This window comes from Pelobates fuscus, chromosome 9 (assembly GCF_036172605.1).
Source record: "Pelobates fuscus isolate aPelFus1 chromosome 9, aPelFus1.pri, whole genome shotgun sequence".
Lineage (NCBI taxonomy): Eukaryota > Metazoa > Chordata > Amphibia > Anura > Pelobatidae > Pelobates > Pelobates fuscus.
In genome coordinates, this window is record NC_086325.1 from 87,254,745 (window position 1) to 87,268,399 (window position 13,655).

At 37.6% G+C, this 13,655-nt stretch overlaps 1 protein-coding gene across 2 annotated transcripts in view; it reads left to right on the forward strand.

Moving 5' to 3' along the window:
• Window positions 1-13,655, forward strand: part of PAK3 (p21 (RAC1) activated kinase 3) — a 215,845-nt gene that overhangs the window by 197,163 nt on the left and 5,027 nt on the right. For both annotated transcript variants that reach the window (XM_063432150.1, XM_063432152.1), the window contains 6 exons: window positions 3,151-3,199; window positions 3,955-4,067; window positions 7,166-7,283; window positions 9,595-9,694; window positions 9,976-10,172; window positions 13,189-13,326. In XM_063432150.1, the coding sequence (XP_063288220.1) occupies window positions 3,151-3,199; window positions 3,955-4,067; window positions 7,166-7,283; window positions 9,595-9,694; window positions 9,976-10,172; window positions 13,189-13,326 (715 nt within the window). The remainder of the gene's footprint in view (window positions 1-3,150; window positions 3,200-3,954; window positions 4,068-7,165; window positions 7,284-9,594; window positions 9,695-9,975; window positions 10,173-13,188; window positions 13,327-13,655) is intronic.

Here is a 13,655-nt window from a genome sequence, read left to right on the forward strand (position 1 = left end):
TTGAAAAGAAACATAAATAGTATGATGCTCCAACGGGCCCCTTAGGGGGGTGGTGCCCCCAGATTGACTATCAGGTGTGGTTGTTGGGAAATAGAACTTTGCTGCAAAACACTCTAATATTAAGGTAGAGTGGTGGTATCGTATTGAAGATCTGTCTGTTTCTGAGTATGCCTTCAACAGCACACTCTAAAGGATAGAGAGGATGGTACATATAAGACAAAGCCATCTTTCTCTCATTGTATAGGTCATCAAGTTTTCCTTTGGACTGAAGCCCGTAGTGTTTCTCAAACCTTTCAACTTTCAATAATATTGAAAGTTTATATTTTTATGCATTAATTCAATATGCTATATGTCTAATTATTTATATTGTAGGTTGATAACCTACTATGCAGATGATCCTTAATTATACTTGAGAAGATTTTGTTCCTCTAACTGGGAAATTGGGATTATCGTTGATCAAGCCAGCTACCTCCATGACTGCTCAAAAACAAAACACAGACTGCAGTAGCTCTTTCATCAATTTGTGGCCATTATTATTGTGCCACAACTGTGAACATGCAATGTTTCTATTCTGTCCTGGGTGTTTCTGAATCCGAATCTCTTTGGCACCTCTCAACCTCTCTAGTGCAGTATATATTCAGATAGATAATTGCAAAGTGCAAAACATATGAGACAGACATTGCTACATGAATATTTACGATGGCAAACATATACCTCTTTGTCCGTTTGAAAGGTTGCTAGGTAACCCACTGGGTATATTTATCATAATCTGAAAAAATATAATTTTATAAATTATATTTCACATCACAGAATTATATTTACACATCACAGAAAAAATAGCTTGGCTTTTACTCTTTGAAATGAAGAGCAGGAAATAGATGTGTTATTGGCACAGAATGAATCTATCAGCTATTGATGTTTAAATAAGATATAGGCTTTGCATCAGTTACAAGGACAGTCACATTTTATTTGCATGGAAAATAAATATATGGGTGGGTCAATAGTCAGGAACCAAGCATCAGATATAACTTGACCCTCATTAAAAAGGACATTAAAGAATATTACGAGATTTCTTATATAGAACTCCAGGGAGCCTTACAAAGATAAAGGACTATTTCCAAAGACAGGTACAAACACTATAATGTCTGTTAAGTGATGTAAAGGTATTAAGGTCGTTTTTTGACTTTCGACCCTGTGTTTATAAAAATACATTTGAGGGCTATAACATCATTGGTTCAATGAATAAATCCTATAGGTCAGCAAAATGCTTTTGTGTTTATGCAGATGTATGTTCTCCCCAGTACTGTTTCTGTCATTTGGATTTAGGGAATACACTGGACAGGTTGACTGTATTTTAATAAGTTACAGAGATAGGCAAACGTAGGATCTTTATAGCTACGCTCATACTATTTTTGGAACTCTGGAACTAAATGAAAGCCTTTGTGTTCCATTGTTCCTTGCATAATTAAGTGAGATGGTAACTGAAGCCTTTGTGATGGAGCGGCGAGATGCAGGATTAAAAATCGCAATGCAATAGCCATAATTTATCCTTGTTTTGTATACATCCCGTTTGTACAGCCAATTGCACATCAAAGGCCAGATATTAACTCTGGCATGCTGAAATGCCTGGTTCCATGTACAAGTCATATATTTATTAGTTACATGCAATTGTGTGGTCCGATGTGTTAGCCAACAAATGTAATAAAAAGACTTTAGGTTAGAAGCAGATTTGTATCTGTAAGTGCAACGCGTAGTGTGTGCATTTAACCTCAGTTTGACATAAAGACACTCAGCAACCTATATGAACAGATAGCAGATAATTGTATTGGAAATTTGCATACTGACGTGTGTTAACCAGAAAAAATTACTTATGGTAAATAGTAGTTCTAGCACTTAGACATCAGTTGTAAGATGTATTCTTACTGATTATCAGCCCAGTTTGTAGCATCTTTTATTCATGCCAGCGTATATATCTCCTAGATATTACTTATAATTCAGTATAAAGCTAATGATTGTTTGGTGTCCCCCAGTGGTCAAATGCAAAATCACACCTCAATGATACAAATACTCAGTATTATGTGTTTTGTCATCTGCTAAAGCTAAATAAGATTTTTTTTCAGTGTAAGTAAATTGGCACTTGATCAGGGCTTAGAACATTTAAGTAGTCTTCAGAAGCAACACAAACGATTTTATTAAAAAATTAAAAGGCACTTTGCTTTGGGTAGCAGTCAGGAAGAGATGCTATTTTAAACTTCAATAAAAGTTAGAAGAAAAAGCTTTGAGGCACGGTTATAGTTTAATTTCATCCAAATACATAACTGTCCAGCCACTAGTCTTTTTTTTTTTTTTTTAAATAACAGCGAGCAGCCATGGTCTGCTTTCTGCTTAGTAGGCATAACCCTACTCATTGCACAGTTGTTAGGGGTAGGAGGAAGGATTTATCCTCCCATATACTAATATGACAATCATATTGATATTGATCCCCATAGAGTGGGGGGTGGGGGGCAAAGGGGGATTTAGGAGGTGGTGGGGAGCACAGCTCCAAAACGCTTCTATTTTTAAATATCACAAGGAGCTCCCTCCATGTGATATAAAATGAACAAACAAAAGAATGAATTGCACAAACAAAATTTAGTCCAACAAGCAATTCGTTCTTTGTTTCATTTGTTGCAATTTGTATTTGTTCATTTGTGTTTTGGACGAATGGAATAATCGCTGTAATTCAGACAAAAACACGTTCTTCTGACAACGAAGGCCCAAGTGTAATAGTTACTTTGCTCCTGGGTTTTATTTAGATCTGCTTATGATAACACTGCTTATAATTGAAATGTTTTGAATAGTACTTTTTTTGTATGGATTCACCTTTGCTCTCTGGTAAAAAGGCAAGTAACCTTCATTAACTTTTAAACCTTATACTTTTTAGTTTGCCTGTGGGTACTCTATATCAGGGGTGCCCAAAAGGTAGATCTCCAGATGTTGTTGAACTTCAACCCCCACGATGCTTTGAGAATGCCTTTAACATGACAAAGCATCATGGAAGCTGTAGTTTTAAAACCTCTACCTTTTGGGTACCCAGGCCCTATACATCTTTGTTTTAGTGCTATCTTTTCCCATTCTCACATTAAAGGCTGTTTTTATGTTCTCTCGTAGGGCATCGGGTACTGTGTACACAGCAATAGATATTGCGACAGGACAAGAGGTAGGTTGAAGCAGTACTATTACCCTATGACTAACTTTCCCACCAAGTCAGGTTTTGCCAGATACATATAGATTTACATACAACTGGCCAGCAAATCAAAAGTTACAAAATCAGCTCACTGAATTGAAAAATAAATAATTAAAAATAAGGGATTTTGCAAACACATTTTACAAATATGGCCTTTCAAAATATACTGTCTGTAACATAAAAGCACAACAAGGCTTCCAACATTATTAAAAAAAAAAAATGTCATAAAGTGTTTTCAAACTGTTGTTTCCTATGTCAAAAGCTTAGATTTTAATAATATTAAGGAAAAAAACACGAGATCCGTAATAGCTAACAAAATGCCACTGATCCTCACAGCAATAGTTTCCCCTTTATTAAATAAATTAGCTTTCATACTACACATAATATATAACCTATCGCATACAAATGTATATAGGCTAAAAAAAACTAGCACTGGCTGTTGCTTTCATCTGGAATGTTTATTTTGTGCCCCAGTTATGACTAATTGAACATTGATCATTTCCTAATTACTTTATACTGTCCAGTGATATTTTGTATGTGCCAGATGTTTTCATGTGGAAGTAATAGATTGATGTTAAAGAAAAACTGACTTAGATGACAGCGTTATCCTCTCCATGTGTAAAACAATTACAAATACACACATTAGTACCTTAACACCAGTGACAATTACAGGCCTCACGTGGCAGTAATTTAATTATTATTTTCCATTTTTCTAATATTTCTTTTAGGTAGCGATAAAACAAATGAACCTACAACAGCAGCCCAAAAAAGAATTAATTATTAATGAAATCTTGGTCATGAGGGAAAATAAAAATTCCAACATTGTGAATTATTTAGACAGGTGAGTTGATCAGCGGAATGTTATTGTTTGCTTGTGTGCTGCTGGGTAGAATGTTAGATGACATTTGGCAAACAATGCACCATAGCTCCACCCATTGGCTTCATATTTCAAGGGGAAGTGTTGAGACATTCAACAGGAAATGTACAAAAGTGTGTTTTCCAACCTGTCATAGTTTGTTTACTCATTCAAATTAGTATTAGTATGCACATTTGCCAGAGAGCTGCAAGTGACTTATCTTTACAAAAATGGTTAACAGTAACACAATTGTGTGTGTGCATATTAGCATAAAATGCAGTGGAAGGACCAGGAGTAATTGAAAAATGTCCGTCACTTGTCACTTATAAATATAATGAAAAAAGATTGGCACGTAGGGATTTACCACAAATGTTAGGGTTTTGTAATCTAATAAAAATGAAAATCCAGCGCACTCCCTTATCTGCTAAACAGCTATTTTGCCAGTTTTATTAAAAACACCTAATCTAGGCAAAAAATAATGGGGGTTTAGTTACATTATATGATCATACATTGCATAAGCCTGCCACAACGTCAATGTACCCCATCTTTGGCAGGTCCTACTCTAACAGTCAACTGTCTACTAAATGAGCTACTCACTTGGGGAAATCCTTCCACCTCAAGTTCTCTGCAGTATATATATGAGAAAACAAGGGGCTGGCTGCAGTCACCTGAACATGCTTAAATGGGGTGCTGCTGGGGACAGTAAAAATGAAAATCCAGCGCACTCCCTTATCTGCTAAACAGCTATTTTGCTAGTTTTTTTTTTTTTTTTAAAACACCTAATCTAGGCAAAAAAGGGTTTTGTAATATATCTGTATGGTATTAAAAATGAGTAGTAAACTAGTGACTTCAAATGATGAGGATTTTGTTACAGTGTAACTAGTGCATATTATAGTTGATGCTGTTTACCCAGTCTAGTCTCCCAGGGATGCAAGCCTTATAGTGTCAGCACCCATTTCTTTATATAGTTTCTACCAGTTCTGCATGGTTACGGGGTCCACGGATCACCCATCCAAAATGAAATGTATGCAATGACTCCAGCACACAGATCTGTTTCAGTAAAGACAATTTATTGAATACACCTCACAAACAAAGCAATGTTTATGTCTCAGGACCTTTCTTAAGCCCTAGTATAAACATCCTCTCGCCACTTGTATAAATACCTACAACCACCAATTACAAAAGGGAATGGCTTACATCACAATATATAAAACCTCCACAAAGGGTTAATAAAATGAATCCAAATAGCTGTTGGCTAATTTGTAAGCCACTTTGTTCTGGCTTTTAAATTCACATCAGCTCATAATATATTGATAATATATCTTATTTTAAATTATTGCTGCATTCTAACCCACAATCGCTACAATTTATTAAACAATGAACTGACAAAAGCAACTAAATTATCATTTACCTAAACAGTTAATGTAAAGGAAATAATTTATTTTCCAATTGATAGAGGGTTTATATCACATACTAATGTTCAAAACTTATAGTCATCTTTCAAATACATATGTTACATCACTCATTCTCATCTAAATAAATGCTACAATCTTTATTTAAACCAATTAGTTGAACTGTTTTAAATCTATACATGCACACTATTTCTTTTCTATTTAAGTTAAGTAATCTATGACAACCTCTCTGAAGGTGTGGGCAGAGTGATCACTTGAAATCTCTAGTGGCTAATTCCAGAGCCTGTTTCCCAAAAATGGAGATCCATTTTATTTGTCAGAATGTTGGATATGTGTTTGTTAATTCTATCTTCAACCCCCTGGATGGTTTCTCCAACATAATTCAACCATATGGACATTTTATAATATATACTGTGTATGAAGAATTACATGTGTAAATATCTGTGATAGAAAATAGTTTCCCTGTTCAAGGATGAGAAAAAGATGAACCAATTGTCATGGAATTACATTTATAAAAGTGTAAACTTCTGGGTTCCCCCCCAAAATGTTTTAAAACCCTTTCTGCTTCTTAAATCATCTTAGATTTATGATTAGGGAGTCTCATAAATGCTGACCTCTCTTATGATACAAGGGGACATGAGGAACATTTAATGTAGCTAAAAATGTACAGGACAAGGGTAATTGAGAATCATATAAAATGTTAAGATGCAATTCTACCATTGTGCTATGTTATTGTAATATGCTCATTGACTCCTGAGGCCAAAGGTCTCCATGTTATTTGGTTTAACAAGTGTGCAAACATTTCATAGTGCATCATACCATTACATCCTGCTTTTGTTCTATTTGAAAAGGAAAAAATAAATATAACATTGTGAAAAAAAGAAAAAATGTGTATATATACTGCATAGAGCACTGACATGTTGGCATTAACCCCTTAAGGACACATGACATGTGTGACATGTCATGATTCCCTTTTATTCCAAAAGTTTGGTCCTTAAGGGGTTAAAGGAACACTATAGTCACCTAAATTACTTTAGCTAAATAAAGCAGTTTTAGTGTATAGATCATTCCCCTGCAATTTCACTGCTCAATTCACTGTCATTTAGGAGTTAAATGACTTTGTTTCTGTTTATGCAGCCCTAGCCACACCTCCCCTGGCTATGATTGACAGAGCCTGCATGAAAAAAAACTGGTTTCACTTTCAAACAGATGTAATTTATCTTAAATAATTGTATCTCCATCTCTAAATTGTACTTTAATCACATACAGGAGGCTCTTGCAGGGTCTAGCAAGCTATTAACATAGCAGTGGATAAGAAAATCTTAATTAAACAGAACTTGCAATAAAGAAAGCCTAAATAGGGCTCTCTTTACAGGAAGTGTTTATGGAAGGCTGTGCAAGTCACATGCAGGGAGGTGTGACTAGGGCTCATAAACAAAGGGATTTAACTCCTAAATGGCAGAGGATTGAGCAGTGAGGCCGCAGGGGCATGTTCTATACACCAAAACTGCTTCATTAAGCTAAAGTTGTTCAGGTGACTATAGTGTCCCTTTAATAAGGCATAGTCACATTTGTCCTGTGGAAGGGTGGATTTGGGCTTTTTGAAAAATGTGTACTTGACCAGTCACATATAAACTTTTTTTGTCAATAATGTAATTTTGTTGGCTGTAGTTATCTGGTTGGAGATGAACTCTGGGTAGTGATGGAGTATCTGGCCGGAGGATCTCTGACAGATGTTGTTACAGAAACATGCATGGATGAAGGACAGATTGCTGCAGTCTGTAGAGAGGTGAGTAACCTGCTTTACATTAATGTGTTCTATTAAGGAATATTAAAGTAGCTTTTTTGTGGGCTACAGGTAAAAAAAAAAAAAAAAAAAAAAAAAATCCTGGAAGGGATTTGTGTGTAGTTCTGCACTGATTTTACAGTTTAATCTGAAACTTTCTTTGGGGCTCGACAAATATGCATTGCCATGACTGATAGTGCAACCATTGTGTACTGCTAGATCTTAAGACAAAAGGATCCCGAAAATATATGGGGTATACAATATGAAAATTAATTCTCAAATAATATTAATTGTTTTATCCTTATTTCCTATGGGCCAGTTTTATTTTTTCACATGAAATAGTTGTTTGCACTAATAGAAAGGTAAATATCAATGTAAATGTATTGCCCCAGACATTTGTGTAAATGTTGCCATAGAGATACATTGTGGACACAGTGAACACATTTGATATCTTTAAAAAAACAAAAAACATATATTGTACTAGATATTAGTTAAAAAAAAAATGTAAATGTCATAATTAAGTGCTGGATTGTTTGTAAATTAAATGAACAAAATGAAATACTCACATTGTACTGAAATAGGTCCTAAGCTGTTCTTCTCTGATTCTTGTTTATTTTTGTGACAATTTGTGTGAAAGCTTTAATCTCACACAGGAGGCTGCTGGCAGTGCTATTTTCTGGCACTAGCAGGCAATTAATGTAGCTGGCGATAAAAACTTATAAAGTAATTATACTCTGACTGTACATTATATGTACTGACTGAGCAAGTAAGATGAGTTCCAAATGAATATTTTGGGAAGTGTGTTGGTATGCTTTTTGATTCACAGCTGGGGAGGTGTGGCCAGGGAAGCAGAAATAAAGTGTTTTAACTCCTAAAACAGTGGAAATTTCAGCAGTGAGACTACAGTGGCATGGCCTGTGCACTAAAACTGCTTTATTAAGCTAAAGAGGTCACAGTGCTTAGACTGGCCATCTACAGAGTATTTGTGAAAACAGAAGAACCAAAGATGTCTAGTAAGTGAGGAAATAGAAAGAGTATAATACAGAACTGTTTGTTGCATTAGAATTTGTCGTAGTTGTTGTCCTTAGTTTAAGGAATTGGTATGAAACAGTGAGTCTACGAGATGTTTTTGTAGCTATGTCTGTGTGACTTTGTTAGTCTGAGTCTGGGTTGGGAGTTAGAGATTGACTCCTGCAGGCAGGTATGGGTGTTGTAGTCATTGTCAGTGTGGTTGGGTTCAATTGGGTGCAATTGATTTGCACATGTGTTTGTGATTTAGGGTGGGGTGGGGTCCAAAGGGAGATTTGTATAGTAGGGTTTCTGTGATCTAGTCAGCGTGAGTCCAGGCAAGATGTACACAAAGAACTGTGTTTATTTAAAAAAAAAAAAAAATCAACAATGCTTCACACAGTTAGGGCTGTCACCTTTATTTATACGTAATTCAGAAAAGTTTAGCTTTCTCTTTTGTAATAAAGGAACACTATAGGGTCAGGAACGCAAACGTGTATTCCTGACTCTATATTGTTAAAACTACAATTTAAGTGGCTCCCCCACACCTCCCTCCCCCCCATAAAAGGTAATAAATGTACCTTATTTGGCCACGCCCCGATCTGCCTCTTTGCTGACATCAAAATTTAGGATTTTTAGCAAATCCAATGCTTTCCCTATGGGGGGATGGTGGGACGGGGACGGGTCTAAATGCCAGTTTGGCCAATTAGCACCTCCTCACAGAATCAGTGCATCTCTATGAGGAAAATTCAGCATCTCCATGCAGAGCGTGGAAGCACTGAACGGTGCTGCACACGGTGCTACACACTGTGAGTGGCCACTAGTCATGACACTGAGGAGTGGCCACTAGAGGTGTCCCTAGCTGGCAATGTAAACACTGCCTTTTCTCTACAAAGGCAGTGTTTGCATGAAAATGCCTGCAAACAATGTTTACACTCAGCAGAACAACTACATTAAGCTGTAGATGTTCTGGTTACTATAGTGTCCCTTTAAGTTAGTAATTCTTCTGTACAAATGTTTGTAGTTTGTGCTAGAATTGCTGAAGTAGTGTGTAGATGATAGATGCATACTTATTCTCCAGTAAGCTGTGCAGATATGTCTTACACGGCAGTGATTATTGAAATAACTACCTACAACTGAACACATTTACAATTCTAGATTGGAGAAATGTGGAGATTCATTTTATTTCAATTGTTGTAGCTTAGATGAGAAACAATCAATTCATACTACAGGATTCTATTTGAACAAAACTACTCGTGGTTGATAGAGTTGTAATATTTGCAGCATATTTTCTTATTTTTCTCAGTGCCTACAAGCCTTGGACTTCTTACATTCAAACCAAGTGATACACAGAGACATTAAAAGTGACAATATTCTGCTTGGGATGGATGGATCTGTGAAGCTTAGTGAGTATTATCGAGTGTTCACTATGTATGTCATAATCATACATGTCTGATACCTTTGTGGTTGCTAAGACAATTAATAAGTGTTCATTTACGATTGTTAGTTGACCATACAACATCATTCACTAAAGAATAAGTAAATCACCGACCATGTGTATGGGATATGTTTCATTTCATCATTGTTTTATTATAAAATAAAAATCCATATAATATTATGTTATGCTTTGGTGATATGTGCTGCGGCTTACAGGAAGTAACCTTATTTTGTTTCTTTTAATTTAAAGCTGACTTTGGCTTCTGTGCCCAGATCACACCAGAACAAAGTAAAAGGAGTACCATGGTGGGAACGCCTTATTGGATGGCACCTGAAGTGGTGACGAGGAAAGCATACGGCCCCAAAGTAGACATTTGGTCACTAGGGATCATGGCCATAGAGATGGTGGAAGGAGAACCTCCATACCTTAACGAGAACCCTCTCAGAGTAAGTTGTGTTAAGGCAACCACGTTAAAGTTGGAGATAACTTGATTTTATTCTACATTGATTATATAACTATAACTCCTTGTAGGCAACAGTTTTTTGTATGACTGCAATAACCGAGGTATAGGTAAATTTAAGCATATACTGCTCATATTCAGGTGATTTTAATTTATCAGCTAATGACGGTTTTATTTATACGCTACCTACTGTTCTCAATGCCCTAGAACTAAGTCTTACAACATGACGAAGGAACCTAGCAAGTGAAAATTGTCCTTCAAATACCTGCCCTTTGATTACTGTGATTTCAACTCAAAATTGGTTCTACACTTCACCAACTGTGTAGGCTATCAAGCCTCTATCAAAGTGATGTATGTCATGCACTGGTAGCAGGGCCAGATTAAGAGCCCAGTGGGCCTGGTGCTGACAATTATGATGGGGCCTTATTACAGAATCTTATCAACCAAAAACACTAAAACAATCATACCTCCCAAGCATCATGTATCTGATGGAGATGGTGTTGGAGGGAAACTCAAAGGATGCAGCTATACGAAAACACATACTCCATGCTAATCTCTCTCTAATTTATGCTTTCATCTTTCAAGTAAATCCATATCCCCTAACAGCAGTGTCCAGTGAAGCAGGAAGTCAATGTGCAGGGTAAAAGAGTGTGCAACTGGCGCGAATCACATGACCAGACCTGCCAAAAGGGGTGAACATGCCCAAAAAGGGGGCATTGTTTGTCCAAAGAATTGGAAGGCCAGCCTGGTATGAATGCATGTCAGACTGCCTGCCAATCATACAGGCTGTCCAACTAAGGGCATACTATGCAGGCAGCACCCTGAGCTTGAAATAAATGCATCAAATGATGCGCCTACTCCACGCTTTCTAAGGACTGTCCCCTAGCACTCACATGTCCACTTGTCTCCTAATCATCTTACTAGCAGGCAGAGGTTCCTGGTATATAGTCTGAGACAGAGAAAATGTGTATGTAGTGAGTGTAGAAGAAAGGGGACATGCCACAGTGTTAGAGAGAACACAGTCTGCATTACCTAAACTAATTTTATTGTCAGTCAGTCCACACAGGTTTTGTTCCCATGCATCCCTCTTAAGCTTCCAAACTTAAAGGGACACTATAGTCACCAGAACAACTACAGCTTATTGTATTTGTTCTGGTAAGTAGAATCATTCCTGCCAGGCTTTTTTGCAGTAAACACTGTCTTTTCAGAGAAAATAACTCTGATGGCCACTCCTCAGATGGCTGCTAGAGGTGCCTCCTGGGGCAGTACTGCCTAGTGTGCAGCACTGCCATTCAGTGTCTCCACCCTCTGCATGCAGACACTGAACTTTCCTCATAGAGATGCATTGAATCAATGTATCTTCATGAGAAGATGCTGATTGGCCAGTGCTATGTTTGACTTGTGCTGGCTCTGCCCCTGATCTGCCTAGTTGACAGTCTCAGCCAATCCAATGGGGAAGCATTGTAATTTGCTCAGACCACCACTTCTGATGATGTCAGCAGACAGAGTCAGTTCAGAGGCAGATAGGGACAGAGCCAGCAGCTGCAGACTTGAATACAAGTAAGAGTTAACTATATTTAGGGAGGCAAGAGGAGGCCAGGGGGGCTAAATGGTGGTTTTAACATAATAAGGTCAGAAATACATGATTTTATTCCTGACCCTATAGTGTTCCTTTAAGCAAGAGTATGTGAAGAGTAGTTAGGGTTGCCACCTTTCTTGGAAAAGAAATACCAGCCTTATACATTTGTATAATTAATTAGTTATATGTGACATCACATGATGTAAATCACAAGGAGTGACATAAGAGAACATTCTGTAAAATCACCAACAAACTACTCACAGTTGGATTCTGCTGTATAGATGGATTGCTCCCAGTGTCTCCCTGTCTCCCAGTGTCCCTATGTATCACAGTGTCAGTGTCCCCATGTCGCCCAGTCCCCTAGTGTCTCAGTGTTCCCATTTCTCCCAGTGTCCCCATGTGGCACTGTGTCCCCATGTCACTGAGAGACCCGGGGACACTGGGAGACATGGGGCACTGAGACACTTGGGGACACTGGGAGACATGGAGACACTGAGTCACTAGGGACACTGGGAGACATGGGGACACAGACACTGGGAGACTAGGGGAAACTGGGAGCCATGGGGACACTGTGTCCCTAGTGTCTCTGTGTCCCAATTTCTTCCAGTATCCCCTAGTGTCTGTGTCCCCATGTGTTCCCTAGTTTCTCAGTATACCCCAATGTCTCCCTGCTGCCTTTCCCCCCATCCCTCACTTACCTGAGCTGTAGAGCTGCTGTCTGGACTCTCTGTGCTGTGTAGCTGCTCCTCCACGGATCAGTGAGTAGTAGAGAGAGGCAGGGAGGGATATGCTGTTACTTCCTATCCCTGCCTGTCCCCACACACAGTGACCCCTACTGAGTAATTTCCGTTTATACTGAGAAAAATACCTGCATTTTTTTTTTTTAAATGGGCCTATTCCATGGGCCTGGGCCTGGAGCTGCAGCTCCATCAGCCCCTATGTTAATCTGGCCCTGACTGGTAGGCTAAGATGTGGTCTGTACATTTGTAATGAATGTGTGAATAATGAATGTGTTCAGAGTCTGAAGCCAATGGCACATTCCAGAGTCAAGTCCTAGACCTAGAGCATAGGGTACCAACCCCTCCGTACTTTGTAAACACACATCCGATCTCAATATAAACAAGAGTTTAGGATGAGTCATATCTTTGAAAGAGGCATTATAAAAAGTCTTTCTGTAGAAGAAGCACTGAAAACAAGTTGCTACTGAATTAAGGCTATTAAATAGCTTGCCTTTTACCCTAATATGGTACAAAATACAAATATTGGTTCAAATTAAAGACATACAAAGGTAACGCACATGTATGTCTCAAGAGTCATGTTTTTAAATTGTAGATTGGCAATTAAATAGTAAAACCATGTATCTTTCGGTGTTATTATATCTTCTGTTTTATTTATTTATGTTTATTTCTTTTGTATGATATAGGCATTATACCTGATAGCAACTAATGGGACCCCAGAACTGCAGAACCCAGAGAGACTGTCCGCTGTTTTTCGAGATTTTCTAAACCGATGCTTAGAAATGGATGTGGACAGGAGAGGCTCTGCCAAAGAGCTCTTACAGGTTACACTTTTTTTTTTTTTTTTTTTTTAATATATTAAAATGTTTACTAAAATTATTTTTTTCCCAATCAAACAAACAAACTACATTCACAGATGCTCATATTGACATTTTTGGGATACACAGCTTTTGTTATTTGGGAGAATAAAGGTTATCTGATGTCTGGAAGAGAAATGCATGGCATTATATGTCTATTATATTGTGCTATTGCCAATTGACTCAGATAGTTCATGGACTAACACCAAACTAACGTTCTAAAATTCAGGGTAATAGTGCACAAAGTTCATCTGAAACACCTTTATTTTTAACAATGCATTCAGTTAGTGTTACGT